The sequence below is a fragment of the Ranitomeya imitator genome, chromosome 2 (genome assembly GCF_032444005.1).
Source record: "Ranitomeya imitator isolate aRanImi1 chromosome 2, aRanImi1.pri, whole genome shotgun sequence".
Lineage (NCBI taxonomy): Eukaryota > Metazoa > Chordata > Amphibia > Anura > Dendrobatidae > Ranitomeya > Ranitomeya imitator.
The window spans coordinates 765,194,108-765,207,429 of NC_091283.1; the positions used below are offsets into that span (position 1 = coordinate 765,194,108).

At 40.4% G+C, this 13,322-nt stretch overlaps 1 protein-coding gene across 1 annotated transcript in view; it reads right to left on the reverse strand.

Moving 5' to 3' along the window:
* The window catches only part of PKD2L1 (polycystin 2 like 1, transient receptor potential cation channel), a 102,564-nt gene that overhangs the window by 19,945 nt on the left and 69,297 nt on the right, over positions 1 to 13,322 (reverse strand). The window contains exons 3-7 of the mRNA XM_069753439.1: positions 8,446 to 8,573; positions 6,445 to 6,698; positions 5,836 to 6,060; positions 4,503 to 4,731; positions 1,769 to 1,939 (exon numbers count right to left, since the gene is read on the reverse strand). Coding sequence (XP_069609540.1) covers positions 1,769 to 1,939; positions 4,503 to 4,731; positions 5,836 to 6,060; positions 6,445 to 6,698; positions 8,446 to 8,573 — 1,007 coding nt within the window. The remainder of the gene's footprint in view (positions 1 to 1,768; positions 1,940 to 4,502; positions 4,732 to 5,835; positions 6,061 to 6,444; positions 6,699 to 8,445; positions 8,574 to 13,322) is intronic.

Consider the following 13,322-nt stretch of genomic DNA (forward strand, 5'->3'; position numbering starts at 1 on the left):
AGAGTGTGAAGCTCTGAGACAGCAGCGCTGGAGCCACAGGGGATTTATCAGGTAAGTAATGATTTATTCGTTATTTTATGCCATTTACTCCATCTAACTCATACAGGTCAAACTTTGGCACGAAGGATGATCATATTTGGCCTGCGGTGCCAGCACCACCCTCCTCCCTCCCAACATTGCCGCTCTTGCAACTGTATCGGCGCCCTGGATGCCAATACAGTTGACCTCAATTATGGAAGAGGGAGCGTCAGCTGATGCTCCCTCCTCCAACATTCTTCCTCTGCATTTGACGTCACAGCGCTGCGAGCGAGATGACATTATAACGCGCCCACTGTGCTGAGCAGTGAAGAGCTTCAGAGCGCTCGCTGCTGAGATTGGAACAGCGGGGGAACGAGGAGAGGTATTTATTTATTTTAATGTGGGGCCCAATAAATGGTATCGATGACTATGCGGGACCATTATTCTGTATGGAGCTCTATGTGGGGCCATTATTATAGAGGACTATGTGGGGTAAATAATATTATGTGGGGGGCAATGTTGGGCCCACTATTTTATATGAAGGTCTATGTGGGACCCATTATACCATATAGAGGTTTATATGGGGACCATTATACTGTGTGGATGACTATGTGGGGCCAATTTACTGTATGGAGGACTATGTGGGTACAATTATACTGTGTGGACTAAGTTGGGGTCACAGTTGGGGCATCACACTTTGTAGGAGGGGTTGGGGGGATACAGTAGGATCATCATACTGTGCATATGGAGAGTACTGCAAAGGAATTCACTGTGGTGGTATCATACTGTGTTTGGGGGATACTTGTTGACATCGTACTTTATGGGGGCAATTAAAGGGCAATCTAGGGTCTTCAATAGGAGAAAAATTGTAAGGGCTGCAAAGTTGTTAGATATGCTCTTCTGTGACACCTTCAAACATTAAGGGTTTTTTTTCGGGGGGGGGGGGGGGGGGGGGCAATTAGAGCTTCTGCTATGGAGCACCATGATTTCTATATACATCCCTGTCCCTGAGGATATAGCCAATGCTCAAGTAATTTGATCTGACTCTTAAGACATATTAGTTAAAATGTGCTTTGTTCGTGGGATAACCTCTTTTACTTTGTTCCCATATGAAAATGTTCATCGTTATATTTGATGATAAGGAAAAACTTCCTCAATTGTAGACATTTTTTTTAAATTAAATATCAATGTTGGCCACTGACTTTGTCCAGGTTTTTAATTTTGGCCCTGGGTGTATTTGAATTTGCCAACATCCCTGATCTAACTCCAGAAAACCCTTTTAAAAATAAATTAGTAGCGCTGCAAGCATTTCAGTGCATCCCGAGCCTTATGGGACTACATTAATTAATTTCAACCATTCATAGAAATATTCACTTCCTATAATATTATAAGGATATGCCATCCCTTTATCATTTGTTGGGGTCCAACCTCTGAGACTCCCACCAAGGGAACTATGTTTCTATCAGGCACAGCTGGCGGCAGCATATCTCCTGTGGGAACCAAGGATCTGGGATGTTAAAACCCAACATGGCCGATCCTTGTAACCCAAAGAGAAAAAGCCCAACAGGGACAGTGATGATGACATTTGTAAAGCGCGATGGAAAATAATGTTCTGATTTCATTTTTGTCTGGAAGTACACTGCACTTAAAATTAGAATAGCGGCAATGGGTTTTTTTTGCCATTGATCACGTCCTCAGTGTGATTTATCCACTATTTCTCTATAAGAGATCATTCATTTTTTCCACTTACTTTAATCCATGCGAAGAAAAGATTGACAGCATTCATGTTATTGTACTGCGTCTGCCAAAATGCTAAAAATTCAAAGTCTGCATATATTTTGGGATTTTCTAGCAGTGTTCCCATGAGTCGATTCACTTCAATAGTCCGAAAGATATGAAACGCAATGGCTACAAGAGAAAGCTTAACAAAATGGAATCAGTTACTTAAACGTGGATATGTCATGGATATATTCACATTTTATTATCTACCTATGCCATCTGATGGAGCATGCCACAATATTTTTTATAGTGGAGAAAAAACCCCCATCCTTCCCCATTCTCATAGGAGAAGCACTACTTCACTGGGGTGGTATAATAGTTTGCAGATTTTTCACAGATTGGGTGACATATGGTTGCCTTTACAACTTATAGGTTGTGTATACCTCCTCATATTTTTTTTAATTGTTCCAGCATGCAAAATTAAGCAATTTTTTGTATAATCTTCATTAACATTTTCTACCACTTCACAGCTGAAAGATGTCTGCAAGTGCTTTCTCTAGCAGAGAGGCCTACAAAACTGATAGAAATCCATTAGGGCACTTGCTTCTAGTTCTGTTGGCTCTCTTATCTCTCCCCTTTTCTTTTCTCATTGTTAGAGATTGCAGTAGGAATATGGGAGAAAGTATCTAGAGTCTCAGGGAGGGCAGGGAAAACAGACTATAAGAATGAGGAAAGCACATGAATAGGAAATAATTGCAGGATACAAGGTCTGCTGATATATGGTTATATATGAGCTACTGACTAAGGGAATGCTTTGAATATACACAGACGACACAGTCAGCCTTTATTCCTGAGAGAGACACTCCCACAAGAGAAAACTGCAAAAATTGCAATTTCGATCAGGCTTCAAACTGTATATCAGAAATATTGAAAATGATTAGAGGAATAAAGATTTCAGACTGAAACTTGCAATATTTTTTTTAACTGAAGATAAACAGTAATACATGTAAACATATTTTTTCCACGTCAAAAGTGTCCACAGACTTTATGTGTATAATTCGATGTTGACTGACATGGCAACTTGTAAATACTTTTTATAGCTTAAAGAGAACCTATCAGCATGATTTAGCAATGTAAAGGCGTTGCTATAATGGTGCTGTTATATTGATACCCTTAGGGAAGAAATCTCCATGGTGGTTGGTCTTTAATCAGCATTTGAAGTTTTTGTGTAATAAGCTTTAGGTTCATAGGGGGGGGACTGTGTGTAGGGTCTTCGGCTCCTGTCTGGCCCCTCCGCCTGCTGTCTGTATTTACCTCCTGTTTAAAAGTCTGCTCTGACACAGGCCTCGCCGCGGGCAGTGCTTGTACACATTGATCTTCTGGGGGTCTTCAATATAATGGCGAAGGTGGCGGCTCATGTGCAAATTGAGATCGTGGCTCAATTACATTTCTAATCTGCCTTTACATTAACATGCAAATTCATGCTGACTGGTTCTTCCTAACTAGGTGTTAAAAGGAACCTGTCATGTAAAATAATGCTATTCACCTGCTGATATGGCGTTAATCTGCAGGTTAATAGCTTTCTGGCACTGTGTGACACCCGCACTGAGAGCCCGGCTGGCAGGACAAAATTAACTTTATTCCTCCCAGCAGGTTCCCTTTTTCAGTCACGGGGATGGTGCCGACACAGTTTCAGCCACACAGCTCTATGTATAGAGAGCGGCAGCTGTAACCGCGCCACCGCCACTGACTGACAGCCATCTCTATTGCTGAGCCTGCTGTCAGTCATTGCCAGGGGCGCAGTGAACAGCCACTACTCTTTTTCCACAAAGCGTTAACTGAAACCATACCATAGTCACCCCAAGACTGAAAAAAGGAGTCTGCCGGGAGGAATAAATGTAATTTCCTCCTGGCAGTGGGGCTCTCAGTGCGAGCTTCACATGGTGTCAGAACTGTGTCAGGTGTCAGATTAACCCCATATCTGCAGGTTAATAGTATTATTTTACATGACAGGTACCATTTAATATACCTGATTTATATTGACTAATATTAGTATTATCATTGTAAATTTGGTGACTCATTGGAAAGTATCAGAATTTGTAGGGACATGCTTCATTTATAAGGGGAATTGTAACATAAATTGTCAAGGTAATACATACCTTGACTAATATTTAGTCTAGAAAAAAGACGACTGAGGGGCGATCTAATAACCATGTATAAGTATATAAGGGGACAATACAAATATCTCGCTGAGGATCTGTTTATACCAAGGAAGGTGACGGGCACAAGGGGGCATTCTTTGCGTCTGGAGGAGAGAAGGTTTTTCCACCAACATAGAAGAGGATTCTTTACTGTTAGGGCAGTGAGAATCTGGAATTGCTTGCCTGAGGAGGTGGTGATGGCGAACTCAGTCGAGGGGTTCAAGAGAGGCCTGGATGTCTTCCTGGAGCAGAACAATATTGTATCATACAATTATTAGGTTCTGTAGAAGGACGTAGATCTGGGGATTTATTATGATGGAATATAGGCTGAACTGGATGGACAAATGTCTTTTTTCGGCCTTACTAACTATGTTACTATGTTACTATGTTACCCAGGAGGAATAACAGAGGAACAGCACAACAGAAAGATATAAGAATTTAAGCTAAAGAATTGTTATTTTATGGAGGATATAGGCATTACTAAAGGATATATTGCTAGTAAATGATGAAGATGTAGAATAATGGAAGATAAGTATAGCAATTTCCAAAAAAACGTATTCTCACCATTATAACCACAACATCCAGAATGTTCCAGATACTTGCAAAATATTTCAATCTGTGAATTCTCAGCTCCAGAATCTCCTCCACCACATAGTAAAAGATGAACACGCAAAAGATAATTTCACAGGCAATGATAAAATAGTCCCAGTTACTGACATATCGGATGAGCTTGACTGTACGAATCTGCCAAGAAGGAATGGCGCCCCCTGTAGCTGGAAATTCTACCACAAGTCTATGGAAAGGGGTGCAAGCATGGAGAAGCACGGTAAGTAGAGGAACCTTACAATACTTTGCTGTGTACAATATGGAAATGTAGTTTATTCTCCCTCAAATGAAAATTGAATGTTTTCCTACAGCTTACACTATTAAACCCAAAATAAATGAACCCGGCCCAAATATAAAATGCAGTTTACATCTGATTTTGGTGGAATTTTTTCAAGAAAATTACACAAAATTTACCTACATTTATTCACAGATCAGTATTTCTATGCCAAAACCAGGACTGTCTACAAAACCCAGAACAGGTGTCAGTGTTTCAATTACAGTTTTTCTCTGTAAATTCGATTCCTGGTTTTGGCATACAAACACTGATGAAAAATACTCACCAAATACTGATGTGTGAATAAGCCAGGGCTTGTGCAGAAGACCATATTTTCAGTCAAAACATCGAATCGCACACGCACCAATGTTATTCTATGGGGCCGTCCAATCTTTTTATTTGGACAGAGTCTGTCGGATGAACAAATTGCAGAGTGCACAATTTGAATCCGATTATCGGATCGCACTTGGCCATACAAGTCAGTGAGTATGGGGAAAAAAAATATTGGAAACCACTTGGATGACACCACAGAGTGACAGAATAGAGAAGATGGAGAATTTTTTTCCCCATCTTTTTCACATCTGAAAATATCAGATCACATTGTGATCAAACTCTGATCTGAGTGCGATTAGCACAATTGGACCAGCGCGGTGGTAATTTGTAGTCCGTATTGTGACTGCAAGGCCGGGATCACACATGCGAGAAATACGTCCGAGTCTCGCATGGTAATACCCGACATTGCCGCCATCTCTCTGGAGCGGAGCGTGCGGCTGCATGTATTGCTATGCGGCCGCACGCTCCGCTCCTGAGTGACGCCGGCAATGCCGGGTATTACCATGCGAGACTCGGACCTATTTCTCGCATGCGTGATCCCGGCCTAATTCTCAGCCTGACTTTGGATCTCATGAACTGAACTAACAAAATCCTACACATATATGAGGCCATTAATTTAGGTGACAGGACCATAAGCCCCCATGTATTTCCTTACACATAGGAGCTTAAATGATAAGTGCTTACCTTAAGACACAGAATAGATTGATGTTGGCATTGTACACTGAAAAGTCAATGAATATCACTCGCGTTCCTCTATCCAACCACAAGTTATTTTTCAGGATTTGGAGCGTTCTTAATGTATCTTGCTTTGTCAACTGAAAATCTACATAATAACCTCCTCCGCTGTACGTTGCTATTTTACCCCAGTGGGAAGAGCCTCCCAGTTCTTTCTCTGTAAAATATGTCCATCTGGTGAGAAATAAAAATAATTACTGAACCCGTCACCTTCAATTTTATATATTCATGATTTACAGAGTCAGAATCAGGTAAAAATTACATTTTTATTTTTCTGCGCTACAAATTGACATCAAAATCTCAAATTTTGCTGTGTATTTCATGTAGATTTCCCCCTTTGCACTGCAATATGATGAAGGCCCCCAAACACGTAAAGTTAACCAAGCTTGCCATTATCATTGTAAGGCCGGGGTCACACTTGCGAGTGCAATGGCATCAATACCCAGCACTGCCGCCGGCACTCGGGACTGGAGTGTGTTGAGAAAAACGCGCCACGTGAAAATACCCCAATGAGTGTGGCACAGAAATATTTAACTGTATAAATCGTGTAGTACTTACGCCGTCCCGTTAACTAGCCCAAATGGATTTTTGTCCTCTTCGTCTTCAGAATACGTATCGTAGCAGCCAGAGATGTCTTCTCTGAAGTCCTTATGAACAACACATGAATTGTTTTCCACTTTCAGCTGTCGCATTCGGGGGACTCCGAGCAACAGGTTCTCATAGTATATAAAGGAGTTCTCAGTGTTATCTAGAGACACGTTATTGTACCACTTGGTCCAATAAAGTCCATCAAGTAATGGTCCCTGTGTATACTAGTAAACAGAATTAGGAATATGGCAGTTAGTCTAAATATTAGACACAAAAAAGGAGAAATTCAGTTAAATACCGTAATATTATTATTATCACTATTTAGTTTTTTATTATCACCTTTTTACTGGTTACTTGACGCAACTGCTGTAATATTATGAGTTATTATAAATACATGTAATACACTGCTAAGAAAATGAAGGGAACATTTGCACATCACGGTATAACCACAAGTCAAAGAAGTCTCAGTGATATCAACCTGTCCTATAGGAACTATAGGAGACTCTCAATCCATTTACCGTAATTGGCTTTGGTGCAAATGAAAGTGATACCAGGTACACTGGATAAGAACAGCCAGAAAACCTCTAAATTTAGGAAATGGTTTTACAGATGGTGGTCAAAGATATTTTACTCTCTCTTCACCCTTCCTTACCGATTCTTCCCTGCTTTTGCATTTTGCTACTGTTTTTTTTTGTCAATACTGGTAGGGCATGAGACAGTACCTGCAGTCGATTCAGGTTGCATAGGTAGTCCAGTTCTACCAACTTCCACCAAGCCTGGCGTGTCAGAGTGAGGAGACTTGTAAGTCATGTATTCTCCTCTGGGAAGTTAAAATATGCAAATTGTCCCTTCACTCTCCTCAAGGAGAAGCATTACTCCTTAGACTCAGTCAAGAGCCTCTCACCTAGCCAAATCAGATCTCATATTTTGCACTGATGAGGGGTAATACCCCAAAATGCAGTGTCTGCAATTTGAGATTCTGGTTTGGCTTTATGCCGAAGTCAAATGGCTAGGCTCGTTAAAGAGTTGATATAGACTTTTAGGATTACTGCTTACAATAGGTGGTGCTAGAGTTCCAGTCCACTTCCTCTCTGAAGAGACAATTTTAATATTTAATTTCCCAGAGGAGCATGCATGGCGTATAAGTCTCCTCACTCTGAGATATCAGGCTTGGCTTGTCACTCTCCATGAAGAGAAACGTTACCCCTTAGACCCCAGTCCAGAGCCTCTCACCTAGTTAGACCAGATGTTATACTTTGCACTGATGAGGGGCAATACCCTGAAACACTGTGTTTGCAAATTGAGATTCTGGTTTGGCTTTTATCATTAGTTATATGGTAAAACTCGTTAAAGAGTCAACATTGACTTTTAGGATCGCTGCTTCCAATAGGTGGCACCAGAGTTCTAGTCCTCTTCCTCTCTGAAGAGACAATTTGCATATGCATTTAAAGGGAATGTGTCATTGGAAAATGTCCTATTGAATATTTTTTTTTTATTTTAGCAATTTTATTTTCATATCACAATCTTTATAAAAAATAACGAAAAAAAAACCAACGAAATTTAAAAATAAAAACAATAGAAATCTTGCAATTTTCAGACTGGCCACTGGGACTTTTTATACTCTAACTTCCTATTATTATAGGAAACACATGGACTACTTTTTGTATTGAAGCATCTAATCAGCGTGTGCAAAGATCAGTGTGAAGAGATGGGAAGCAGGATCACCTGTTAAATCACCTATTAGTGCATCCTGATCAGCTTCATATAGAGGTGACCTGTGTTTATAATTCTGCCTCTGATTATAACGTTATGGCTGAAAAGTCTTCCTGAGCGAGTCTAACGAGTGTGAAAATTGAAAGATTTCTATTGGTTTTATTTTTAATGCACATTGTTATATAGAAAACAAAAAAAAAACAATTTAAATAGAAACCTGATAAGACGTTGTTTTCTATTTATAATATTTGTACTCACCGACCAAAAATCATTCATGCTGCCAATACTTTGGAAAGTAACCCCACTGTCAGATGCCGTGCTCAGGAAAAGTTTAGACATGACATTGGTATAATAATAAGTGTTGGAGCTTGTCATTCCATAGGTCACTAGGAAAATAGCATTGCCAGCAAAAGAGAGATACAGTGTTAATATAAATACACCGAAGATGATATAAAATGGCTATTGGCAGGCTGCAGTGACACATGGCGTTTTCTCAGACTTTATCAAAGCTTTCATGGCGGAATTCTGGTCTAAAGGCTTTGAAAAGTCGCAAAATTTAGGCGCAACTCGGAGCTGAGCCAACATTTTGCTGCCATTTTCTGAGCTGTTGTGCAACGGCCAGAAGATTGCACACAAATTATGTATTACTGGTGCTTTTTTCTACTAAATCTGCTTAATGTATTACTCCGCAGATTCTCAGCAGGCAAATCTACGTGGAAAATATGCACCAAGTACGCACTGTGTGCATTTGGTCTTAGAGGGTATACTTGTTATATTTTTTGCCCAAGTGCTTTACTTTCAGAGAAAATGCAATGGCCAGGTGTTTCCTGTGACTTAGGGTTTGCTCACATCTGCGTATAAAATCAACGAGTGCAATGTGATAAAAAAAATCATATTGCACAAGCACTAATGCTATTCAATGAGGCAGTGCTCATCTGTGAGTTTTTGCTCAACTGGAATTGGGCTGAGGAAACAAAATCACAGCATGCTGTGAGTGGCCACGCACATTAAATGGAGCTCGCCTATGCAAGTCAATGGGCGCGAGAAAAAAAAACAAACGGCACACGCATGGTCCATGTCCCATCCATTTTTTTTCTCGCACCCATCTCAAAATGAACTCCGAAATGTCATCAACCAGGTACAAGAAATTCACATCCAGAACCCTCAGAACAGATAGATATAAACTCAGACCTGCGGACCGAGACAGCCAAAGGGCTGAAACAGTGGCCCACGGGCCGCACCGTGCCCTACCCCACTCGCCATCCATCCGCTGCCACCGCTATCTGCATCCTCAGGATACAGACAATGGTGAACACATTGGTGGAGGAGGGGGCCATCAGTTCCATCTTCAAGCAATCAACATATGAGACAGCAGACGTGATGCTGCTGCTAAGACAGGAGCAGAGCGCAGCGGAGTGAGTTGCGTATGAGCATTTTTCATGTGTATGGGATATTTGTATGTATATATGGAGATTATGTGGGGCTCACACTGTATATATTGAGGCTATGTGGGGCTCACATTATATATTGGAGACTTTTGGGGGGCTCATACTGTATATAGGAGACAATGTGGGGGCTCATACTGTACTTAGGAGGCTATATGGGGGGCACATGCTGTATATAGCAGACTTGTGTGGGGCTCACACTTTATATTTGAGGCTATGTGAGGGTTCATATTGTGTATAAGAGGCTATGTGGGGGCTCTTACAGCATATAGGGAGCTGTGAGTGGGCTTATACGGTATATAGGGGGAGATCAGCATGCTTAATTCTGTTCAATATTAAGTAAAACCATTAATATTAATATAAATTTAATATTGAGCAGAATTAATATTAACCTTTTGGTTCGGACCTCCACAACAGCCACGATCTCTCATGTGGCCCCTCAGGAAAATTAGTTGCCCACCTGTGATATAGATAGAATAGATAGATACATAGACTACATAGATATATAGAATAGATCGATAGAATAGATAGATATCCTGTAGATTTATATAATGTCACAAGCTCCCTACATATAATAAACTTGCACTCTTTAGTGCCTTTCATGTGGCACTAAAGGGTGTTTAGCCTGTTTTAGCCTAAGGCCGGCGTCACACTTAGCGTAGGGAAATATGGTCCGTTTTTTACTGGCGTAATACGCAGAAAAGTTCCTGAACAGTGATCGGTATTCAACGCGAGGATGTGATTTTTTTTCTTAAAAAAGTATCTGTGTGTCATCCGTATGGCATCCGTATGGCGAGATTTTCTCACCGGCTTGCAAAATGGACATAGAATGGATCCATGGGCTCAAATATTCGAGCCTTGGCGTGGGTTGCCAGCTTCCATATTATGGACTTAATATCAACTAATATACATACATATATTTATATGGTTTTTTTTTTGCACGTATATTTTTTGCAGGGTGCAGCTGGGCCCAAATTGTTCTGTACACTGTGGCCTCTGTTCGCACGGGATGCATTTTAGCACTGGGCAGCCCGCCATATGGCGTCATTAATAGGCTGTGCCAGACCCTTTGTATTCCTTGTGTGAACACGCCACATACAGAGTATTTTATCTTAGTGCATTGGTGTACCACACGGCCAAACCCTTATTGAAGGCTGGCTGTTTCATTAGGTATTGCACCTGTGCATTTGCTATTTTGTTTGGGTCCGCTGCACCCTGTTTCTGCATTTGTATTGAGGCCTATTTAGACAGGTAAGCATCTCTGCCTGCTTTTGGTGTTTTTCTCATATATATAGTCTATGTATATAAATATATGTTAGTGAGACACATATATATATATATATATATATATATATATATATATATATATATATTTATATTTACTGTATAGCAGAAAAGCCGGTAATTCAAGTGTTGGCTTTTGCTATCTCCTTATCAAACCCGACAGGATATGAGACATGGTTTACATACAAGATACAAAAAATTAAATTGAACCGGATTCTTGGACATAATTCAAGGGTGGAGGACGACACGATAAAAGCCTAATATGGCTCGCTCTCCACTTACCCTGATAAGACTGACCTTACCTTGCTGCGGAGGTTGGCACCCTAGATCAATACACAAAGTGGTGCCAATGCTCTCATCGACTCACCCTCACTTCCCCTTCATACTCACCCTCTTTACTCTCAAACAGTAAGAACAAGATAAATAGGAGAAGGGGAACTACGTGTGCAATCGATATTTTTTTGTGAGTGATAGGGACAGATAATAAATCAAGATCCCACAATTAGATGATGGTGCGCTCAGGGGTTATATCTCTATTTGTGTCCATTGTGGACCAAAACAACAACATGTGCAGCACACTTAGTAGACCATTCAGATAAGAAACAACTTATCCTGCGTATCCTTGCTAATGTAAGGTGACATTAAGCCTGGTTAATAATGGAGAAGTGTCAATAAGACACCCATCCATTATTAATCCTATATTATTAAAGAGTTAAAAAACACACACACATTAGGAAAAAGGTATTTTAGTGAAATAAATACACAGGGTGTTGTAATAGCTTTATTATACGCTCAATCCAAATGACGACCCTTGTCATCTGAAAAAAAGTTAAAATAAAAAAACAATATCCCATACCTGTCCATCATACAGTCATGTCCCGCGATGTAAATCCATCTGAAGGGGTTAAATAATTTTACAAAAAGGAGCCTGCTAATGCAGCTGCCCCTGGCTGTAAAAACTGGGGAATTAATGGAATGCAGGGGAGCGTAGCTACCTAGACTTGCGGTGCTGCGCATCCTGCTGGCATAACCTCATATGAACTCTAGTGTGGGAAAATATTCTGAAAAATTCCCACGCTAGACTTCATATGAGGTTATGCCAGCAGGGGGTGCAGCACCGCAAGTCTAGATAGCTAAGTTCCCCTGCATTCCATTAATTCCCCAGTTTTTGCAGCCAGGGGCAGCTGCATTAGCTTGTAAAATTATTTAACCCCTTCAGATGGATTTACATCATGGTTCATGACTGTACGACAGACAGGTATGGGATATTGTTGATTTTTTATTTTTACTTTTTTTCAGATGACAAGGGTCGTCATTTGGATTGAGCCTATAATAAAGCTATTACAACACCATGTCAAATTATTTCATTACAATACTTTTTTCCTAGTGTGTGTGTGTTTTTTTAACCCTTTAATAATATTGGATTAATAATGGATAGGTGTCTTATTGACATCTCTCAATTATTAACCAGGCTTAATGTCACCTTACATATATATGTGTGTCTCACTGACATATATATATATACCTATACTATGTGTAGACATTTATTTTATCTATTCTATTCTAACCTGTCAGTGTGATTTTACTGTACACCGCAGTGAATTACTGACTTTTCTATAGAACACTCATGTGTATTTCTCGCAAGTCACACGCATGGTCCGTGTGTAATCCGTATTTTTCTCACCCCCATAGACTTTCATTGGCGGATTTTTTGCGCAGTCCACTGACAAACGCAGCATGTTGCGATTTTCTCAGCCCGTAAAATACGGCCCAGAAATATATGGCAGATAGGAGCTGCCCCATAGAGAAACATTGGTCAGTGTGCAATGCGTTGTCTTTGCGCCTCTCATACGTCCGTATTCCTCTCTAGTGTGACCCTGGCCTAACAAATAAATAAATAATACTTTTGATAACCAGCAAAGGTAAGGAAGACAGCTGTGAGTTGATATTATCAGCCTGCAGCCATAGCAGAAGTGACGCATCACATTCTGGCATTAGCCTCCTGGTGTGTTGGCAATCACAGAAATGGCGTTTGGGGTCAATATCAGTTGTGATTTCTCATTAGTAGCCCAGTAATCAAAAATAAAAGCAAGCACAAAAAACTTTCCCTGGTTCACCAATTAATTAAAAACAGGAAAAAAAAAAACATGCAGATCATATGTAATCCTGGGAATCTGACTTATTCCACCGAATCCGACATAGTCCACAAATGGATACCTGAAAATCATAAAAAGAGAGAAAAAACACAAGACACTGTCCATCGTTCACCAATTTATTAGAAAAAATGTTCCCATGCAGATCTAACAGACAAGGGGAATCGGGAAAAGCAAAAGTGAAGCGCCAGAATTGACACATCTAATGTAATGAGCTACTTCAGAGGCAGCTAAGTGCTGGTATTTTTACGCT